We start from the raw sequence: 20,230 nt of genomic DNA, 5'->3' as shown, positions 1-20,230 counted from the left end.
AAGTAGTACCTAAAAAGTAGGAATATGGAAGATCAGATTTTCATTTAAAATTTAGGAACATAATTCAGTTACAAGTCAAAATATTATAGCCAGGGAAAGATGCATGTTTATCTATGATTCTCTACTGCCCAATATGCTTTCATCAATGGAAAACAGAGATGAACAAACAAGCTAAAGTAGGTCTAGAACTTCTATTCTATTGGTTGGTCAGGTTTTGGGCGACGTCTTCCATAAAACCCTGGCCGGCAACTTAGGAATTCAACTCAGCAACAAAGCGATGATATGTGTTGTGGTCGGCACTGCTCTTAAAGCCAGGGATGAAATCAGAAAAGAACCTGAGAACTGCAGCTAGATGTTGAGGATCTTTAGAAATATATGCTGCTTCCAGAAACAAAGAGGGCCGGACGGTGTTGACCTGAAACCGACACAAGTTTATGCATCAAGAAGAAATTTATTTAGTCCAAATTCTCAGCTTCCAAAAAAGAAAGAATAAATCATTACAGAAAAGCATCGATTCAGATATGAATTGATGAAGAAACAATAGGAACATATTTGAGGGAATCCACCAGAAGGACTAACCTAATGCATATAGAGATGTACCAGAAAATACAATGCATTTTGTAACTAGACCAAACTATCAGGAAGAGCAAAACGAAAGACACACAAGACTTGGGCTCAGATTCAATTCACACTAATATCAACATAAGAAGTGTAGGGGTTAAGTGAAATACAGGTAAAGGAACTCTTTATATCCATACACAAATGCACTTAGCACATTACAACGGCTGAAAGGCATTAGCTTTCAGGGAATGTATATATTTCACAGTGATCTCAAGAGAAGTTTAAACATAAGGGATGTAGTTCTTTATCTATAAGAATAAGACTATCATTCATATGAAAACTGAATATTGAGAATTTGTATTACATGTATCATTTTTTATCTATAAGACACTTCTTAGTAGAGGTAACAGATTCCCAGAAAAAGTACAAAATTTACGAACATGTGACCAATCAGATGGTATTTACTGGTAAACAAAGTCTCGTGTAAACGTTTTGGGTAACAGAATATTACCTTGTTCTTCCGTGCATAGCGAAGAGCTTGAAGGTAATAACCATCTTGTACAAGGAGTAAAACATAGTCATGATGCAATGATAACTGTCTGAGGATATCCAGGCCCAGCTTCCTTATTTGTTGGTTTTGACGCCCAGAGTCCAGCAGTTGCAGTGCTACTTCTTTGGAAGGCTCAATAATCTGCATCATACCACATGTCATTTTCAGTCATCATTTCATATTCAAGTAAACCTTCTTTTCAATAATTCTCAAAGTAGCAGGTTTCAGTAACGGTCTAAATATACTCTGAGCAAAATGTGACCTTGTTCATGATAAATAATCCAAGTTCAGCATAACGCTCATCCCGAGCAAGGATTTGTACCAACAAAGCATAGGTATTGGGATACACCTTCAATTTTTCCAAGCTACAGCTGCAATTTGTAGGGAAGGACAACAATCAGACAACTAAACAAGAAGAGAAAAGACCAGAGTCCTCAGCTAAGAAAAGGAAGCTATTTAAAAAATAAACATGCAACTAGCTGAGCCAATATACAATTCACATTAAAAATGGAATGGCTTTATTACAAAATAGAACTTTTAAACTGTGAAGTAGAAAAAGGAAGAAACTAGTGACTTATCAATGGCTTCCAGACTCTAGTTAATCCCGTTGGAGTTACATCCAAGATTAACCAGTGTGTCCTGGTATAAACTACTCCATCCGTTCCATAGTAGTGGAGTCATTTTTTCATTTTGGTACGTTCCATAGTAGTAGAGTCATTTCCCTTTTTAGTAAAAGTCAACACATTTCTTCTCACTTACTTTACTCTCTCTTACTTTATTCTCTCTTCACCTCTCTACCTTTTTTATTTCCTACTTTATTCTTCCTTTACTTACCCCACCTTACACAATTTTTCTTAATCTCCGTGCCGAAAAGAAATGCCTCTATTACTATGGAACGGAGGAAGTATAAAGAAGCAGGAAAATTTCTAACTTTACAATAACTTAAAGATGATATACTCTGTGGAGCTAGTTCTTTCCAAGAATACCTTTGAAGAAACTCAATAGTGATCGCTGTCAAATAAGATCCATCTCCTGTCATCTCTTCCTTTATAGGAGAAAACACATGGCTGTAAAAATCTGCAGGCGAGGTTGCAGCTGAGGAAGTCACTATGGATTGGTTCCTTTGAGAAGCACTAGAATTTAACTGGTTGTTAGCAGGTATAAGAGTTTGAGACTGCCTAGTTGGAAGATCTTCACTACCTAACAAACCAGGCTCTAACAAGTCCCCCCTTTCTTTTTTTTCAATAGATGGACCATCTGACTCTGAAGTTGCCATAACAGATCTGTTATGAGAATCATACCCAGGGACACTTTCAGGTTTATGGTTGATGCTTCTAGACACATCTATTCCAGTGATTGACTCACCAACAGCTGCATTAGGAGCATTGGACGATGAAATTTCTTCTGTTCTGCTTCTCTTGTTATAGCTGCATGTTTTGATTGCTTGTGAGTATGCTGCAAGTAAGACATCCACAGCCCTGGCAACCATAGGTATTGGCTTCCTTTCCAAAATAATAGTACGGACAATCGCCAGAGACAACTGTTTAGCCTGGAAAAACCCAAAATGGCAGATCATACGTAGAAGGAAGGTTGTATTGCAACACATGCAGAAAAATATTGATCTTCCTCAATCGAACTAACAAATCAATAGCCAAAAATCATTGGTCAAAACATATCTTTGATATCATAACTTTCTTCCTTCAATCTCAATAACCAATTATTAAGTTAGAAGTCCATGCAAACAACAATAAAATATTTTCCTTGAGGTATATGGAAAGACTGCAAATGAATTTAGATGGATGTATGCTAACCTTCTCTGCTTCCAGTTTCCTTCTTTGCAAGAACTCAAGAATAAGTTGAACCTCTGAGCTACTAGCTGATATTCCCTGCAAATGATGAAAGATAAATGGAATTAGATGAAAGATCAGAAACTATCAATCTACAAGATGCTTTCAGATACCAAACTTACCTCCAAATCCAAACTGATTTTCCACAGAGACCCATTAGAAACATCAAGAACAAGATCAGGTACAAGAAATTTCCACTGATCTCCATATGTAGTTTCTTCGGTGTAACTCAAATTTTTGGACTCTGAAGCACCAGAAGTTCTGCTAGCAGTTTGAGAAAATGCAACATTAGCTTTAGAATATCCTCTCAAAAATAGTGGAAGTGGGGCAGAAATTGGTGCTTGCGAATCTGCATATATATCGTATATAATGACAACTCTCGCTTCCACTTGATGAACTAGTAAAACATTGTCAACCACACTCACAGAAATTCTATCCGAATAAACTGGCAGAGAACCCTGAAATATGATGGAGTAACATTGTTGCAGAATTCAAATAAGAATTGACTTGAAGCAATGACAAACCACATCTGAATATGTAATATAAACAATATCAACAATAAAATCCAATATAATAACAACTTACCAAACCTGAATAATTTCACACCTATCAGAGGTTAAACTATCAAGAATTACTGGCAAGCACTTCTGATAAATTATCAATCCCCAAGGAAGACAATTCATAGAGACAAAATCAAGATGTAGCCATCTTTTAGGTTGTTAACATTAAGTAGACTATAAAAGAAACACAAAGGTTTGGTGAAGGTGGTGGGAAGGGAATTGGAATAAAACTTACCTGTTGTACTACAGCATCTCTGTAGAACCTATATGAGTTCAGTAGCATAGCAACTCTATCAAACTGCAGGCAATAAATCCTGCCATACCTGTAAAATCAAGGAAAGATATTAAGACAAGGTTGTAAATCTTGCATCCACCCACTAGTAAGGTAAAGATAAGAACATACACTGTGATAATATGGAGATCTTCAGCAGCAAGAATAGGCTTACTATTTGCCTCAGATTTGGCCATCGCCATCTCGAACTTAGGTAAGCTGATCATTCCCGCAGATGACAGCTAAATAGAGAAATTGCACATTTGTCACAACAAAGATACGTATGATCTATTAAAGTAACTTTTAAGCCAGTAGTGTTGATTGATGAAGGGATAACTGTAAACACAAACTCAACAAAACAAAAGAAAGACAAAACTGAGACTGGAAGAGGTGAAATAACATTCTTCGTCCCATGTATCATCTTCTACATATACCTTATTAACTTCCTAATAATATCCACAAGCACAAAATAAAGTATGAATATTTCTATAGCCCGGGATGCCTTCAGAGTTCAGATATTATATTCTCAATTGCACTAGTAAAACAATCATTAGTAAATTACTAAATTGATAGTTAAAACTATCACTGACAGCAAAACTATGTAAGAAAACAGAAATATTTCAGATGTAAGGTGAGGACCTCCTACCTGAAAACCAGTGAAACTTTTGCATTGTATTCCTGATGCAAGTAGCACCAACCTGCTTTCATGAGTGTAGATATACCAGCTAATGCTCAGTTTCTTCGTCTGAACCAACTGGAGATTCCGAGACTCAGTACCGTATGTGTACAACTCCAGTCCACTGCAGTCACATATGGCTTTAAACAACAGAAATACAGCCATGACACATATACAGGTTCACAAGCATTCTTGCAGCAAGAAGCATAACATCATCCCCTCATAGAGAAGTAGGAGAGCACAGAAATAATAATTCAGAGCTGAAATAAAAACAGCTACATTTCTAATAATAATGACAGGAACCAAGGCCGTGCATGTAATGGTGGTAAGAGCAAAGTAAACTATAGAAATCTTAAGAAATGGAATGAGCATTGGATTAAGATAATTCAGATAATAGATGAAACAGGTCCCCATGCTACTTATCCAGAGAGTAAGAGAGAGACTTCTGATTAGGTAGACGGAACAGAACCCCGGCTGTGTAATTTTCAGGCATTCATGGACTGTATTTTTTCTAACAGGATCTTTGGTACAGCAATACAAAATTCAGAGTGGTCGACAAGGATTTCAAGTAGTTACCTGGTTTTCACAAAAACTATATCACAGGTCGGACAATCAGTCCAAAAAAACCCCAGAATGCTTTCTGACTCAGACCTACACTTTTGACTAAAAGTATCTCCAGTCTCTTTGTTCCAAAATTGGATCTCGTGACTTGATCGTTGAATAGCCAAATGCTTGAGATCTAATGAATATCGAATAGAAAGAACTGACCCTTCGCTTATTGGATCAAATGAGGGAGCAGCATAAGGATTATAAGTAGCAATTTTCCATGAAAATACCTACACATGGCATAATATTTAGCTGAAACCAACAGATATAAACCCTGCATCATGAGTCTGTTTTTAAGTTATTACCTGGTTAGGGGTCAGAGACAAAATCAGTTTATTTCCGTCATCATAGAACAACTTCCTTGATCCAGGAACATGGCACCTTAGAGGTGGGTATTGAATATAAACATGAGACAGTGCATTAGATCCACTGGAGTATGAAAGAGCAGAAGAAGATGCGTCTCCAGTCATGTTATGTAAGTTCACTCCCTTAATTATGCAGCTAAGACTTGAGGTAGTAACCCTAGTAGATAAATCAGAGCAAATACATCTGAAGTGATGGAGAGAGAGAGAGAGAGAGAGAGAGATGGAAAGTGGATGTCATATAAATAAGAATATAGAGATACGTAAAAAGTCACATATTATAGACTGAAGTAAACTTACTGAGACAGTGAAAGGCTTTATCTCTTGCTTGATATGTCATATTAAGTCAAATCTTCCCTCGAAGCTGATACACAAACAAAATATAGCATATGCACATAAGAAACATGTAAAACTAACAGGCTTAGAGAAAGAAAAGGAAAGAAAATAAGAAATTGAAGGTACATTTCCCATCAAGAACCTATGATATTTGAACTAGACATACCGCATTCTGCATGCAATTCTTCAACACAATAAATTCTTTTAAACACATATCTTTTTCAACTTCTGGAACCCTTGCCGAAACACAGGTACCATATTGTTTGGCCTAAAATGAAAATTGTTATCCACACATAAATATAAACTTGCATTTAGTGAAAATGGACATGTATAAGTAAAAAAAATTGTACTCCCTCCGTCCCAAGGAAGATGACCCCTCTCTTGGGACACACAAGAATTTATTCAACTTTATTTTGTGTGTGAAGTGGAGAGAGTAAAGTAAGAGAAAGAGAATAAAGTAGAAAGAAAGGTGTTTCCATTTTTAGTAATGGGTCATCTTGATTGGGACAAACTAAAAAGGAAAGTTGGTCATCTTCAATGGGACGGAGGGACCAGCTCTCCTTCATGGATGTGATTCTCCTAGGAATTTGATACACTTGAAAGTGAAGATTAAATGGTTTTCAAGAAGTAGTGAGGCATCATATGAAGATAATGGAGAGTGGGTACTAGGTTGCGGTTATTTGGGTAGTGGAGGAGTGTTTTAAGGCAGTCATTATTAGTATTATTATTAATTTTATCAATTTTACAATTTCATGTAGGAGAGTCCTATATAATTGTCCTTTGAGGTTAGAAAATTATCATAGTTGAATTATTGTATTGAACACCAAGATATAATCTAGGATTGTGTTGTGAGATTATTTTAGTTGGAGGGGTTAGATAAGTCTAATTATCCCATGAACATCCATCTAGGATTGAGTTGTAGGATTGAATCTCATGAACCAACTACATATCTAATCCATAAATACAATCTTGCAAACCGAACACCCCTTCGAATGCTTAGAAAAATCCTAGTCTTGAAGTCATACCACGAGGAACTCCGACAAATAAAAAAACCAAGCAATCAAATCCTATTTGCATCACAAAAGCCAAAACATTCTTAGGCCATCACCCGAATGCATTTTTCCCTCTTATTTTCCCAAACAAACATTGAAATATGGCAATTCTCCGTAACCCAGTTAGATAATCCTCTTCCATTCCATTCTAACTATCCCACTGGTAATCCAGTGAAAAACATTTACCAAGATTCTTATTATGAGTTGAAGACATGAAAACGTCAATAAAAACAAACCTGAGCTGAACAATTGACCAAAATCCGCTTCAGTAGAGATGTTGTAGCATAATTCTTATCCTTCATCACTAAAATTTCAACACCAAGACAACCATTAAATCAATAACCCGTTACCATGATCAAATAAAAAGACGGATGATAATGTATGTGAGCAGACCTGAATTATTTGACCATCCCGCTAAAAAATGTGAACTTTTTTCACGAAAAGTTGAGCTATCAGAAATCCGGAAACCTTGATGAATGGCAATTGGAGGTTTTCAGGTGAAAGCAATATTCTTCAACAGTTCACCTAACCAAATGAAACGACAGCATTTCTGCGAATGGGCTCCCTAATTTTGGGTGTGTAGTAATGGGCTTCTAGCCGAGAACATCTCCTCTTGCAGATAAAAAAAAAACTAATAAATGGGCCTAAAAAGCCCATATAAGATAGTAAAAAAGAATTACGTACATGTAAATGGTCAGCCATGATTTTAGAATGTACGGATACGGAACGAATTGATTCAATTGTTTTTTGAATTATACATGTTGAGCACTACCACACGCTACAAAAATTTAATTGTTAACATTTATCAAATTAGTAATTTACAAAATTTTGCAAGAAAAATACTCCTTCTGTCCCTAAAAATTACTATAAACTATTTCTTTTTTGATCTGTCCCTAAAAAGATGAACTTTTTAATTTTGGAAACTTTTTTCTCTCTATTGAGGTGGGACTCATTCTCCGCTAACAATACTTTTAAAAAAATTCTTTCTATTTCTCTCTTACTTTTTTGATCTGTCCCGAACCAAATGTTCATACTTTTTTAGGGAGGAAGGAGTATAAATAATACGATGAAATGAATAAAATAATATTTTTATGAGTATTATGAGTCTATGACCCCTTCACTTAGTTGGGGTTATTCACAAAAACGACAAAAATAAGTAAAAGTCTATATATTAACTTATGTGAACAAAATCCGTGCTACTTAATTCCATTCACAAATAAGAAAAGAGAAATATATATGAAGTGCATGGAAATCAGTGATGAAGTGTATCTCAATTACTAATAGCTATCTAAATTGAGAAGGTATATTTCTCATTAACTTTCTTAAAAATGTAATTATACCTTTTCAAAAAGTAATGGAGTCAAGGAGAAAAGGTAAATGAACAAGACAAATAAAAATAACTAACTTTTTACCTTTTGTTCCAAGAAGAGGTAAAGATACATTTTCAAAATGAAAAAATGTATAATACCTTCTCAAATACCATTTTCCTTGGAGAATGAAATTTTATATAGAAGAGGTAAATATTGTATTTATTTCTCTTTACGTCTCCATTTACCTCTTCTCTTGGAGATGTTCTAAGACACGTCCAGTAGGTTAAATGAGAAACCATTTTCTATTAGGGTATCCACAATAGTGAAACAGCCACGCTTCAGCCACAAAAAAAAAAAAAAAAACTTGTCCGTCTAGTCATCACAGCCAAGTCTCGGCCACATAAAACTTTTCCAGCCACGCCTCACATTTTTTTAATTATTGGTATATTTTAATTGTCGGAATTCATTTTCGGAGGGGGGATTTGAGAAAATTTTGATATTTGAGATTGGAATGAAACGGAAAAAAATGAATTGGGAATATGTATTTTATAGATAAAAATTAAAGAATTTAAAAAAATACGAAATTGACCGCAGCGCGACACAGCGGCCGTGGCAGTGCTATTATGGTCACTCTTAGTATTTTATTTTAAATAAAATGACGGTGAACCTTAACAGAATCATAGGATGCCAATAGTTGTCTGTAATTTACGAACCATAATCATATCACATTATTGGAACTTGGAATAAACACTTGATTCGCAAAATGATGTAACTATTGTGATTGCAATAGCATTTCACTAGAATGCAGAGTGAGGAGTGAATCCTTGTTTAATTGTTGAATTAAACTTACAATTTTAAGGTACTTTTATGGAGGAGGAGTAGTATACATCAACGTAATAACTAATAACACAAGCAGCTGAAATTTTTAGAGACTAGAGTATATACATGTAGTAGTACTTTGTTTCCTCTTCCGTCTTGACGGTTTGTGCTCTGCTTTCAGGATGTTGTTGTTGCATTAGTCAGTCATATGACCAACTATTGGTCTAGGTTGGTGTTGTCGTGATTTTGTTTATTAGTATCTTATTACTTTTGTTGTTTCGCCGAGGGTGCTTTCATGTTTTGTTGTTGTCGTCATTGTTTATCGTGTTATTTTACTTTTAAGTTATACTATAATATTGGTTTTGTGACAGTAATCTTTTACTCACCTTTATTTACGACGGTTCAAGCATATTTTTACATAAGCTTTAATTGCTTTTAAATCTCAATAATATTAGTTAATTAGAGATATGAAGAAAATATAAAATTGAGTAATGTCTAGACAGGTTATTGAGTATTTGGGGACCACTTGCAAATACTAATAAGGCTCCGTTTAGGACATGGAATTGGAATTTGAATTGGAATTGAAATTCTATGGAATTGAATTGGAAGAAATTGAATTCTAATTCAATTTCAAATCCTATGTTTGGTAAAGTGAAGTAATTGATATGAAATTGAATTTAAATAATTTGTGCACACACACTGTACACACAAAATACACACTCACACACACTTCACACAAAATACATATACTATACACACATAATACACACACAACACACCCTTCACACATTTCACACACTACACAAATTTCACACATTTCCCGCACTACACACATTTCACATACTACACATGCTACATAAATTTCACACACCTTCACACTTTACACACATTTACACATTTCAAGCATCTGATTTTTGGATTTTTTTTCAGTTTTAGATTTTTTTTCCAATCTAAATAAAAAAATAAAAATTTCCAAAAGTTTAAATGGAACCAAATTTAAAATTTTGGTTTGTGAATAGGGTGTGTATTTTGGGTATAGTGTGCATAGTGTGTGTATTTTGTGTAAAATTTGTGTCGTGTGTGTGTAATGTAATGTGTGTAGTATGTGTATAGTGTATGTAGCGTGTGTATTTTGTGTAGTGTGTGTATAGTGTGAAATGCATGAAATTTATGTAGTGTGTGTAGTGTGTAAATTTGTTTAGTGTGTGAAATATGTGTAGTGTATGAAGTGTGTAAAATGTGTGTAGTGTGTGAAATGTATGAAATGTGTGTGAAATGTGTGAAATTTGTTTAGTGTGTGCAGTGTGTGAAATTTGTGTAGTGTGTGAAATGTGTGAAATTTGTTTAGTGTGTGTAGTGTGTGAAATGCATGTAGTGTGTGAAATGTATGTGTGTGGTGTGTGAAATTTGCTTAGTGTGTGTAGTGTGTGAAATGTGTGTAGTGTGTGAAACGTGTGAAGTGTGTGTGTAGTGTGTGTGAAATGCGTGTAGTGTGTAAAGTATGTGAAATGTGTGTAGTGTGAAATGTGTGTAGTGGGTAGTGAAGCTATCTAATTTGGAATTCTAATTTTCTTAATATGAAATTCAAATCATGAAATTGAAAATTTTGGAATTATAAATTAATTCCAATTCTATACACTTTTGTGATACCAAAAAATGGAATTAGAATTGGAGGCTCCAATTCCAATTCCAATTCCAATTCCAATTCCAATTCCAATTCCAATTCCAATTGCATGTTCACAAACACACATGGAACAGACAATTTTCTCGTATTAGGAGAAAAAGTCATGTCGCCATGTTACTATCATTTGATAGGGCATAAAATGATTGCAAAAAACTGGAAAAAATGAGTTTGCACTTCTAGTAGTTAAAAGGTACTACTAACACAATACACATGCAATTGTAAATGAGCACTCAAGTTAAAATAGCCTATACGGATCCAAATTATATTCACTCTATCTTTAATGCCGCAATGTGACGCGTCTCAGTTAAAATACTTATTACAACATTACAAGCATCTATAACCGGATAGTTAAAATCAAAAAATTGTCACATGCGTATATGATCAAAAGGATAATAGCATCCACAGCCGTGCTCTTGCCAATGAACACGGATATGGGCCCGGACCCACTTTTTCTGTCTGCTCTTAGGCAATAGCACAACACTCATATTCGTGCTCTTCCGCAAAGATGAGCACAAGGGTCCCACCATTCCATTATTCAATTTAAATAAAAACATTTCAATAAATTAAAATACATTAAAAATACCCGAAATAATATTACAAAATACATTAAAAATTAAAAATTACATAATTAAAATCCTAAAAAATAAAAATTACATAATTAAAATTATAAAAAATAAAAATTACATAATTAAACTCCTAATCAATAAAAAATACATAATTCAACTCCTAAAATAAAAAAAAACCACTACTCGTGGCCGAATTTCGTCAGAATGTGTTTGATTAGGTCTTCTTGTAGCTCTACGTGGGTTCGGGTATCGCGCATTGTGTGCTTTGTTTCGATCCTCTCACCCACCGTCGTATGTACACCTCGGCGTGGGGGAGACCTCGCGCTTGAGCTTCCGGCTTCATCCTCGTCTAAAAGCTAGCCGCCCTCGGTCCTTCGTCGGCTATAATCATGTTGTGTAAGATAATACACGTGTACATGATGTCGGCGATATTTTTCACGTACCACAGCCGAGACGAGGCCTTCACAATGTTGAATCGGGCTTGAAGGACCACAAAGGCTCTTTCGACGTCTTTCCGCGAGGACTCTTGACGTTGCGCAAAAAGAACCCGTCTCGGGTCTTGCGGGTTGCTGAGCTTCTTCACGAAAGTCGACCACCTTGGGTAGATACCATCGGCGAGATAGCAACCCATGTGGTATACATTTCCGTTGACGGTGAAGTCGATCGCCGGTGCTACACCATTCAACACATCATTGAAGAGGGGTGAAGAATAGAGCACGTCGTTGTTGGATCCGCCAACACCGAAATATGCATGTCAAATCCATAGGCGGTAGTCGGCGACCGCTTCAAGGATAAGTGTTGGGCCGCCGCCTTTGTGGCCGCTTAAGTGTTGCCCCTCCAAGCAGTCGGGCAATTCTTCCACCTCCAATGCATGCAGTCAATGCTGCCAAGCATACTGGGAAAGTCATGGACTGTTTCGTGAAGACGAAGCAACCGTTGGCAATCATCGGTGGTGGGTGCCCGAAGGAATTCATCACCGAAAGCTGAACGAACGCAAAAAATTTTAAGACAAAGGATTCCAGTGGACTCACCGACATGCAAATACTCGTCGAAGAGGTCGGCTGTTTGCCCAGTAGCGAGTTGTCGGATGGCAAACGTACACTTCTGCAACGCCGAGAGACTTTGCCGACCGGCTGCATCTGGACCTATTTGGAAGTATTCAACATGGGCAGACAATGTGTTGACAATACGCATAAACAAACGCCTAAAGTAATCTTTCGGAAACCGCGGCCGGTCGAAAAAATAGTCAGCAACGAGCCTTTCGTGGGCTCCCTCCCGGTCACGATGAATGTAGCGGCTAGTTGATCTAGTTGGTTGAGGAGGAGGGGCGGGAGTATTCGTTGCGACATATGCTTCATAAGCGGCACGATGTTGTTCGTAGTATTCTTGTTCTTCGCGCTCCGCTTCCGCAATGAGATGGGTGAAATCCATTTGAGATTTTGAGTGAGAGATGAATGTGTAGATAAGTTGTATGAAAAATATGAATAAGAGATGAATGAGAGATGATTTGATGTGAAAAATGGATGATAAATGTGTGTATTTATAGATGATTTTGGGGAAAAAATTAAAAAAAATTAAGAAAATACAGAAAAACGGGCAAAAAAGCGGTCATTTTTTGGGATTGTGAAAATATTTTTTTTTAAAATGATTTTCCAACGGATATGCTGTTGGCCAATCAGAACGCGCCACGTCGCCTGCTCACTGGCACGGACGGACGGACGCGTCCCTGCTCGCCGATATGGATGCTCTAAGAATCATTTGAAGAACTAATGGAAAATGTTATTCACATCAGTTTTCTACGAAATCCATTGAATTCGCAGTATCCACCCTCTGCAAATGTACTTGCAATATTAATTTGTACTCTTCAATAATTCAAGCCTCATCTACCTAAATTGTTTAGAAGAATTGATGAATCATGAATATATATACTCCTATTATATAACATACTAAACGTGGCTTCCATACAATCGAAAATTTGCATTTAATCCTCTAGCTTATGGCCTACTCCCTCTGTCCACAAAAAATAGGGTACATTTGCCATTTTTTGTTGTCCATGAAAAATATGGCACATTTAAAAAAGGAAAGTTTTCAACAACTTTTCTCTTACTTTTTTCCATTCTCTCTTATTAATAATATGGATCTCATATTCCACTAACACTACTTCTCTGTTATCTTTTTTCCTCTCTCTTACTTTTTTCCCTTCTCTCTTAGAGCATCCGCAATGGCGCCCGTCCCCACTGACGTCCGCCATTATGCAAAGGTGATGCGGATACGGACTTCCGCTGCAGACACCGGAGTTCTGCGGCGTTCCCGGGACGTCCGCCATTGCGTTGACCCCACGGACGTCCGCGCGGACGACCCGATTATTTTATTATTTTTTAAAAAAATTCTATAAATACGGCTCGTTGCATTTCATTTCATTCGCCTCACTTGTATTAACGAGTATCTCTCTCTCTAAATATATTTTTTAATAATTATGTATGTTTTTTTTGTACTATGTTTTTTTAAAATAAAGTGGTTGCAATTTCTCCGTATTTGTGTCGAAGTTTTAATTCCGTAAATTGTTTAATTTGGTGAATTTGTAAATTTTTATTATTGTGGGAAGTCCGTCGGGATGTCCGCCACTGTGCAGTGGGATGTTCTTATGACGTGACAGTGCAGTTGGAAGTCCTTATGACGTGGCAGAAGGTGTTTTTGGGATGTCCGCGGGGATATCCGTCGGGACATTCGCACCACTGTGTATGCCCTTACTTTACTAATTCTACATTAAAACTTGTGTCATTCACAAAGTGCTTTATTTTTTTGGACGGAGTCGGTATTTGTATTGGCCCCTAAATTTAGGGATTTCAACCACGGTCCTCTATGTTGGAATTCATTACTTGGTCCAAATATGCCATTTTATTGAATTGAGGGAAGCATTATTAAGTCGAAAGTATTCCAAATTAATTATAATCAACTAAGCCAAAATCTTCGTGTAATTAAAGATTACAATAATTCAGCACTAAATATGCATATATTAATTACTAATTAGGGTTTCGAAATTGAGTCAAATAAAGTGGACCAATCTTGATATTTTTGTTGATAGAATTGGTATCGAAATTAAGGCTATTCCACAATCCGTCTAATTACAAAGTGCAATAAGTTATAACCAAATCGATTGAATTTATTGTTAGCCCAATAAATATGTAGTAGTAGTAGTATGTGATTACATATATAGGTGGACCAAATCTCATTTTCTTTTATTTGGAATAAAAAATGTCATTATTAGCCCGACGAAAGAATTATTCATAGACAAATTAATATGCGCCAATGACCCAAAGATAAATTTTGCCAAATTAGGATTAACAGTACGTACTAAGTATTCCGAAGATCAATTCTTGCAAACATATTCTGATTTTTTGTTTTGTAATAAAATTTGTTATAACTACTACTATTTCATATGTTGTGATGTTAATTATTTTGGGAGGATGGTTAGCGTGACATACGGATAGATAGCCTAGTGGTCCAAAAAAATGTCAGTTTCCAGACAACAATTGATGGATCAATGGCCATCAATCTTGTGTAGACAGTTCAATACATGTTTCATTGACAATTTTGAAGAGGGGTTCACATATATTCATACTTTTATTTGATTGAAAATATACTAGTATAGATTTATCTCTCAAAAGATTGGCAGAATAAATCCCGTGGTCTCAAATTTCATGATATTTTCCCCTCACTTTATAAACTAGAGAGAATTGTGAATTATAAAGAGAAATTTAGTTAAGAGTGAAAAAAATGGAAGAGAAATGAAATTGAAGGGGCATATATTAAAATATTACTTATTTTCGCAAAAAGTTTATTTATGAAAGGATTATGAAACAGTACTTTTGAAGAGCTTATAAGCTATTGAAGGATCAATAATTAACATGGCATATTGGCAACTAATTTTGATTCGATGTACTAAGACTAGAAAAGTGAAGTACATATGGAGATATATAGAAGAATTTCTCATACTCAATTAAATTTGTCAAGTGGGTTGACTCGACTCAATCCTGCCTAGGTTCGGTCAATTCGAGGCTTAATTGGCTTGGTCCAAGACCATGACAGAATTGGTTTGGGTTGGACTCATATAGTATTTTTTTTAGTTTTGGTCCTAGCCTAGTTCATGCCCATTTAGTAAATGGTCGGGCTAGGCAAAAAATATTGAATTTCAATTTCTTTATTAAATATTATAAGTCGAAAATACACAATGTCTCATAAAATTTGTTTTTCATTCAATATATTAGACAATTGTTTAAGCCAACATTATTCAAAAGTGTTGTTGTCTATATATAAGAATATTTTATTATGAATACTATTGGCTTAAATTTGAGTAATTCACAAAAACGTAAAATTCGATCAAAATGAGCCCATGCAAGAAATTTTTAAAAAATCCCAAAGTCATGCATTTAGATCCAAAAAATGAAAATTCAGACAAAATATTAGTATAAAATGTCGAAAGATTGTATATTTACAGGCAACAACTCTGAAAGATTGTCTTGCCACATTTTTCATGTAGATAATAATGTATCATGTGTAGTCCACATGCATTATTTGTCAAAGGAAAAAAAATTTCTCAAAGTTCATATGTTTATATAGAAAAATAACGTTCAGAGTGATTAATAGAATAATATTGATATTTTGTGTATTTACATACGAATAACCTAAATTTAATATAACATTTATTTTATATAATTATTGAAAATTTAATTTAATATTTTTCTGGTTATTAATATTCAAATATCAGTATTTTTTTATTTAATACTTAGTGACTGAAAATGTTTTTGGGTTATTGATGTGTAATTTAAGAGCATCCACAATGGAGGATGTCCCGTCGGACGTCGGACCGGCGTGCCGAATATCCGCGCGGGACGTCCGCCATTAGGCGAGGGAGGGGCGGACGCGGACGTCCGCTGCAGACACCGCACATCCTCGACTTTCCGGAACGTCTGTCGTGACGTCCGCCATTGCGGTGCCACGACGGACGTCTCGACGGATGTGCCGATTTTTTTTGGATGTCCGCCGGGATGTCATTGGGGATGTCTGCCATTGTGCAGTGAGATGTCCTTATGACATGACAGGAAGTGTTTTTGGGAAGTCCGTCGGGACATCCGTACTATTGCGGATGCCCTAAAATATATAGATATGTTTAAAATATACAAATAAATGGATAATCAGCGCGTATAAATAATCTTCAAAATATATAAATACATGGCATGAAACATGATTACAAACAATAAATTTAATACTATCATGATTACAAACAATAAATTTAATACTATCATAATTTTTGAATGATTGGTAAATCTAATAGTATCTTTTTAGTAGTACTATATTATATTAGTGGTCGAAAATTTGTAGGTCGGTGTGTCGGTATAGATACGTTTAAGAGGATAATAATTAATAAAATTATAGGAGTATTATTTTAGATTTAGTGTGAATAGTTAAAGATGACTTTAATAAATGATTGAATCTGGGCTAACAGAACTTGTCATTGATTGATTACGCGGACAGACAAAAATGAATATGAGTAGAAGGAAAAATGATAATAGTAGAAAATATTTTGAACTACGACAACATATTCATATTGCAAATAATAAAATGTGCTCGAATTAATAATGTAACACAGGATCAAAGTACATATTCAAGCTTATATATTACGAAAATAAAATAATGTACTAATTTATTAAATATTAGTTATCTTCTAATGCACATTTATACATTTTAATTCTATTCTAATGTATGTTTATGCATTTTAGTTATTTTATAATGCATATCTTTTTTAGTCTCTTCTAATAGTACATTTTAATTATCTTATGAAGCATTTTACTTTTATATTTTCTATTTTATTCAATTTTTAATGTATTTTAGTTATCTTGTAGTAATGCATATATTTTTTAATATCCATTTCAAATAGATGATCTCATCCAAATAATAACACAAGAAAGTGATCCATTTTTTTATATAAAGAAGTTTTTTAATAGAAAAATAAAGACTGTTATTTTGATTGAAAGAATATATTAAAAAGAAGAAAATGGATCGGTTGAACTTTGAAGCTTCAAGTAGCTATAATTATATTCGCACTCAGGAGCGGAGTTAGATTATAAATGAAAGGGGGCAACTTATATACTCCATGAGGAAAATTTGAGAAGGTGCAAATATAAGGAAATTTCAAATATTTTGCAAAATTAAACAACAAAATAGTAGTATATGTAAACATATTTGAGGAGGGGCATTTGTTACAAGATAGATTTGTCCCTGATCGCACTCATAAACCGAAAATCTTGGATACTCCATTATGATTAGTGGACACACCTTATATCATCTAGGGGATTATCTTATATCTAATGTAGTAACATTGTGCAGCTGCGTTATATAGTGTAAGTAGGAGTAGTATATTACTTGTTTCATAAATATACTCCTATGTAAGGGGGTAGAGGTCTGTGGAGTATGAGATAATTAGGACCACTAGCGTATTAACATAAACATATGTCTGTAATGAAAGAATAATGAGTGTTGGGGTTTGATTTGCTAGAAATAGCTTTACAGTTGAATCCAAGTTGATGGGTTTTTTTATGGAAAGCAGATGAGGTAAAAAAAACCATGTAGAGAAAGGGAGCGTAATGATGATGGATTTGGAATCTCTTTGTCATGGGCAACATAAATTAGGACCACATGATTGTACAATGGGGTAGCCTTATTACAGAAGAGCCAAGTAGCTATTAAGAAGTGGAAACAAGTACTTGTACCTGGTCCTCACTACTCTTCAATTCATTTGTCCCTTCTCTTTGATTTGAATATTAATCACATTTTCCACATTAATGCCTCTTCATCAATTATCAATGAAATCTTGCAGCCTTTATCATCGGACTTAACCACATCAATGTAAATGTAATGTTATTACACAATTTATACATGTTGTAGACTTGTACTTGTAGCCCATATATTGGAATGGAATTGGATGATGTAAAACTTTGCCATGCCTTACAACCATTGTTATCAGACAATGACAAGGATTATTAGATGGAGCCATTTCAATAAACTACAAAACTATGTAGTCAGTAGGCTTAAATAAGTGCAAAACCATGATCCATAAATATTCACCCAAAATAAGGGACCTTAATTATAGATCCAATACAAATCATGCCATATATATTGAAATCTCTATTCCTACACCTCGTCATATCTACTATACTAAGAGAACTAAACCTCCTACTTTTCAACATTCTCTCTCTCTCACACACACACACTCTCCAGACTATCCACTCAAGAAGGGATAACTCGGTACGTACTTCCATGGACAGGAATGAGAGAGAGACTCGCGACTTCATGAAAGTGGAGTCTTTCTCTGAGTTGCCCTTCATCCGCCCGGCTAAAGAAAAGGGCAGCGGCAGCGCCATAAGGCTTTTCGGCAAAGAATTTGGAGGTGGCAGCACCATTGATGATGGAGAGAGCAAGAGCACAGAGACAAGCAGCAGGAAGTTCGAATGCCATTACTGCTGCAGAATCTTTCCCACCTCCCAAGCTCTTGGCGGCCACCAAAACGCCCACAAGAGGGAACGCCAGAACGCCAAACGCGCCCATCTGCAGTCGGTTATGGTCCATGCCGGCATATCAGATGATCATTACCGCCTCATGAACTACAGCAGCTACACCCGCTTCCGATCAGCTCCACCACCTCTTCCTCCACCCTATCATTCTTGGAACAGCACCACACCACACGCCTCATACCATCACCCACAGCCACAGCCTATCAACGGAAGCCCCTTGGGGTTGTGGCGGCCGTCTCCTTTTCCTTCTCTACCCACACATCATCGCCAGATTCCATTGCTAGATTCCAAGAGTGAGAAGTTGAATCCATTGTCAACAATAACTAGTGCTGCTGCTCTTACATTCGATGCAAAGCCTGCCATGCAAGATCATGTGAGTTTGGATTTGCATCTGTGATGAGTTTTCTCCATTAATTTGTTCAATATATTCTGCAGGACATATATTAATATAGTTTCTTCACACATACATATCTATGTTGCCTCAAGTAGGCAGTGTGTTGCTATATTGTAGATTATATCAGTGTCAGTTTAATTTCGAACAAATATAGTTCAAGAATTGCAAATTCCAAACCAATGGAGTTGAACAAATGGGAACAGCAGCTAGCTAGCTACCTAGAAACAGACCGTCGGTGTTAATCAATAGACATTCATCACATTCTTCTGTTAGTCGGTCATATTAGTAGCAAGAAAAGATCTCTGTTTCATGTCTTTGTGGCTTAATTAATTGGAGTCACAAACCAAACCAAACCACCACTATCCATTGTAGCAGCACTCATGGCAAGAATTAATAGAGCAGCTGAAATGAATATAAGGTAGGGATCATCAAAGCTTTAATGATGTTAAGACATATCTAGTTGAAGATCTGGTGTACCATCCAGCTTTAACTGATGATGTTATAACATATCTAGAGAAGATTTCGGATGAAGACTTTTGCCACTTGCTACCTCCAAATGATCTTGAGACCACTTATCTTAATTTTTATGTTAAAGTAGGCCCCTAACTGTCATGCTCAATGTACTAGATATTCAAGATCAATATTAGTTGTGTACTATGTATATATGAAGTGATGAATCCCCCCATATCTCTTGTGTAATTGGCCACACTTACTAGTGAGAGAACTGATCCTGTAATAAATCAGTTGTTTTTACAATTATGTTGGTGAAAACTCGTTAATTTGCATTCAGTTTGAAGCAAAGATAAGTGATCTGAGCATTCCCATTTTGCCAAATCTATTGAAGTGAATGGGATCTATTGAGTGGAGATATGTACACGATATATTTGCACCCTAAACTAACACACGTCATATATACACACTTCAAGAGAATATGTTTATGACCCCTAGTTTTAAGAAAAAAATTACAGAAAAAGTGCCAAAAACCCATGAATTTTGGTTAAATTCTAATACGTCAATTTTAAAAGTCATCGTGGAAACTATGATTTTTATACATATTTCTCAATT

At 35.6% G+C, this 20,230-nt stretch overlaps 2 protein-coding genes across 6 annotated transcripts; one reads left to right on the top strand and one right to left on the bottom strand.

Annotated features, from left to right (window-relative positions):
* Positions 1-3: 3 nt before the first annotated feature.
* On the bottom strand, positions 4-7,356 carry LOC121794349 (regulator of MON1-CCZ1 complex). Of its 5 annotated transcripts, none has more exons than XM_042192470.1 (16): positions 7,215-7,356; positions 7,058-7,125; positions 5,936-6,037; positions 5,734-5,797; positions 5,377-5,620; positions 5,042-5,301; positions 4,436-4,589; positions 3,922-4,031; positions 3,754-3,841; positions 3,081-3,416; positions 2,923-2,997; positions 2,312-2,660; positions 2,098-2,188; positions 1,374-1,482; positions 1,073-1,252; positions 4-415 (listed from the first exon to the last, which is right to left on the bottom strand). In XM_042192470.1, the coding sequence occupies exons 5-16, from the start codon at positions 5,539-5,541 to the stop codon at positions 251-253; spliced, it is 2,082 nt and encodes a 693-aa protein (XP_042048404.1). In that variant the 5' UTR covers positions 5,542-5,620; positions 5,734-5,797; positions 5,936-6,037; positions 7,058-7,125; positions 7,215-7,356; the 3' UTR covers positions 4-250. The 5 variants fall into 5 exon arrangements, with proteins under 5 accessions (XP_042048404.1, XP_042048405.1, XP_042048401.1 ...); XM_042192471.1 differs by having other exon boundaries at positions 2,477-2,660; XM_042192467.1 differs by having other exon boundaries at positions 2,098-2,660.
* A 10,961-nt stretch (positions 7,357-18,317) lies between these two features.
* LOC121794346 (zinc finger protein 8-like) lies at positions 18,318-19,944 on the top strand. Its single transcript, XM_042192466.1, has one exon. The coding sequence runs from the start codon at positions 18,365-18,367 to the stop codon at positions 19,166-19,168; it is 804 nt and encodes a 267-aa protein (XP_042048400.1). The 5' UTR covers positions 18,318-18,364; the 3' UTR covers positions 19,169-19,944.
* Positions 19,945-20,230: the final 286 nt, after the last annotated feature.

Source organism: Salvia splendens, chromosome 3 (genome assembly GCF_004379255.2).
Source record: "Salvia splendens isolate huo1 chromosome 3, SspV2, whole genome shotgun sequence".
Taxonomy (NCBI): domain Eukaryota; kingdom Viridiplantae; phylum Streptophyta; class Magnoliopsida; order Lamiales; family Lamiaceae; genus Salvia; species Salvia splendens.
This window is presented reverse-complemented; position numbering and strand designations above follow the sequence as displayed.

Bases quoted from the DNA above. Each gene is read 5' to 3' on its own strand.
- LOC121794349 (XM_042192467.1), bottom strand. From the start codon at position 5,541: ATGACTGGAGACGCATCTTCTTCTGCTCTTTCATACTCCAGTGGATCT. The intron at 4,590-5,041 runs GTAACTACTTGA...ATGTGACTGCAG, and splicing joins ATAGTTTTTGTGAAAACCAG to TGGACTGGAGTTGTACACAT. The intron at 2,661-2,922 runs GTTAGCATACAT...GGGTTTTTCCAG, and splicing joins GGAAACTGGAAGCAGAGAAG to GCTAAACAGTTGTCTCTGGC.
- LOC121794346 (XM_042192466.1), top strand. From the start codon at position 18,365: ATGCCATATATATTGAAATCTCTATTCCTACACCTCGTCATATCTACT.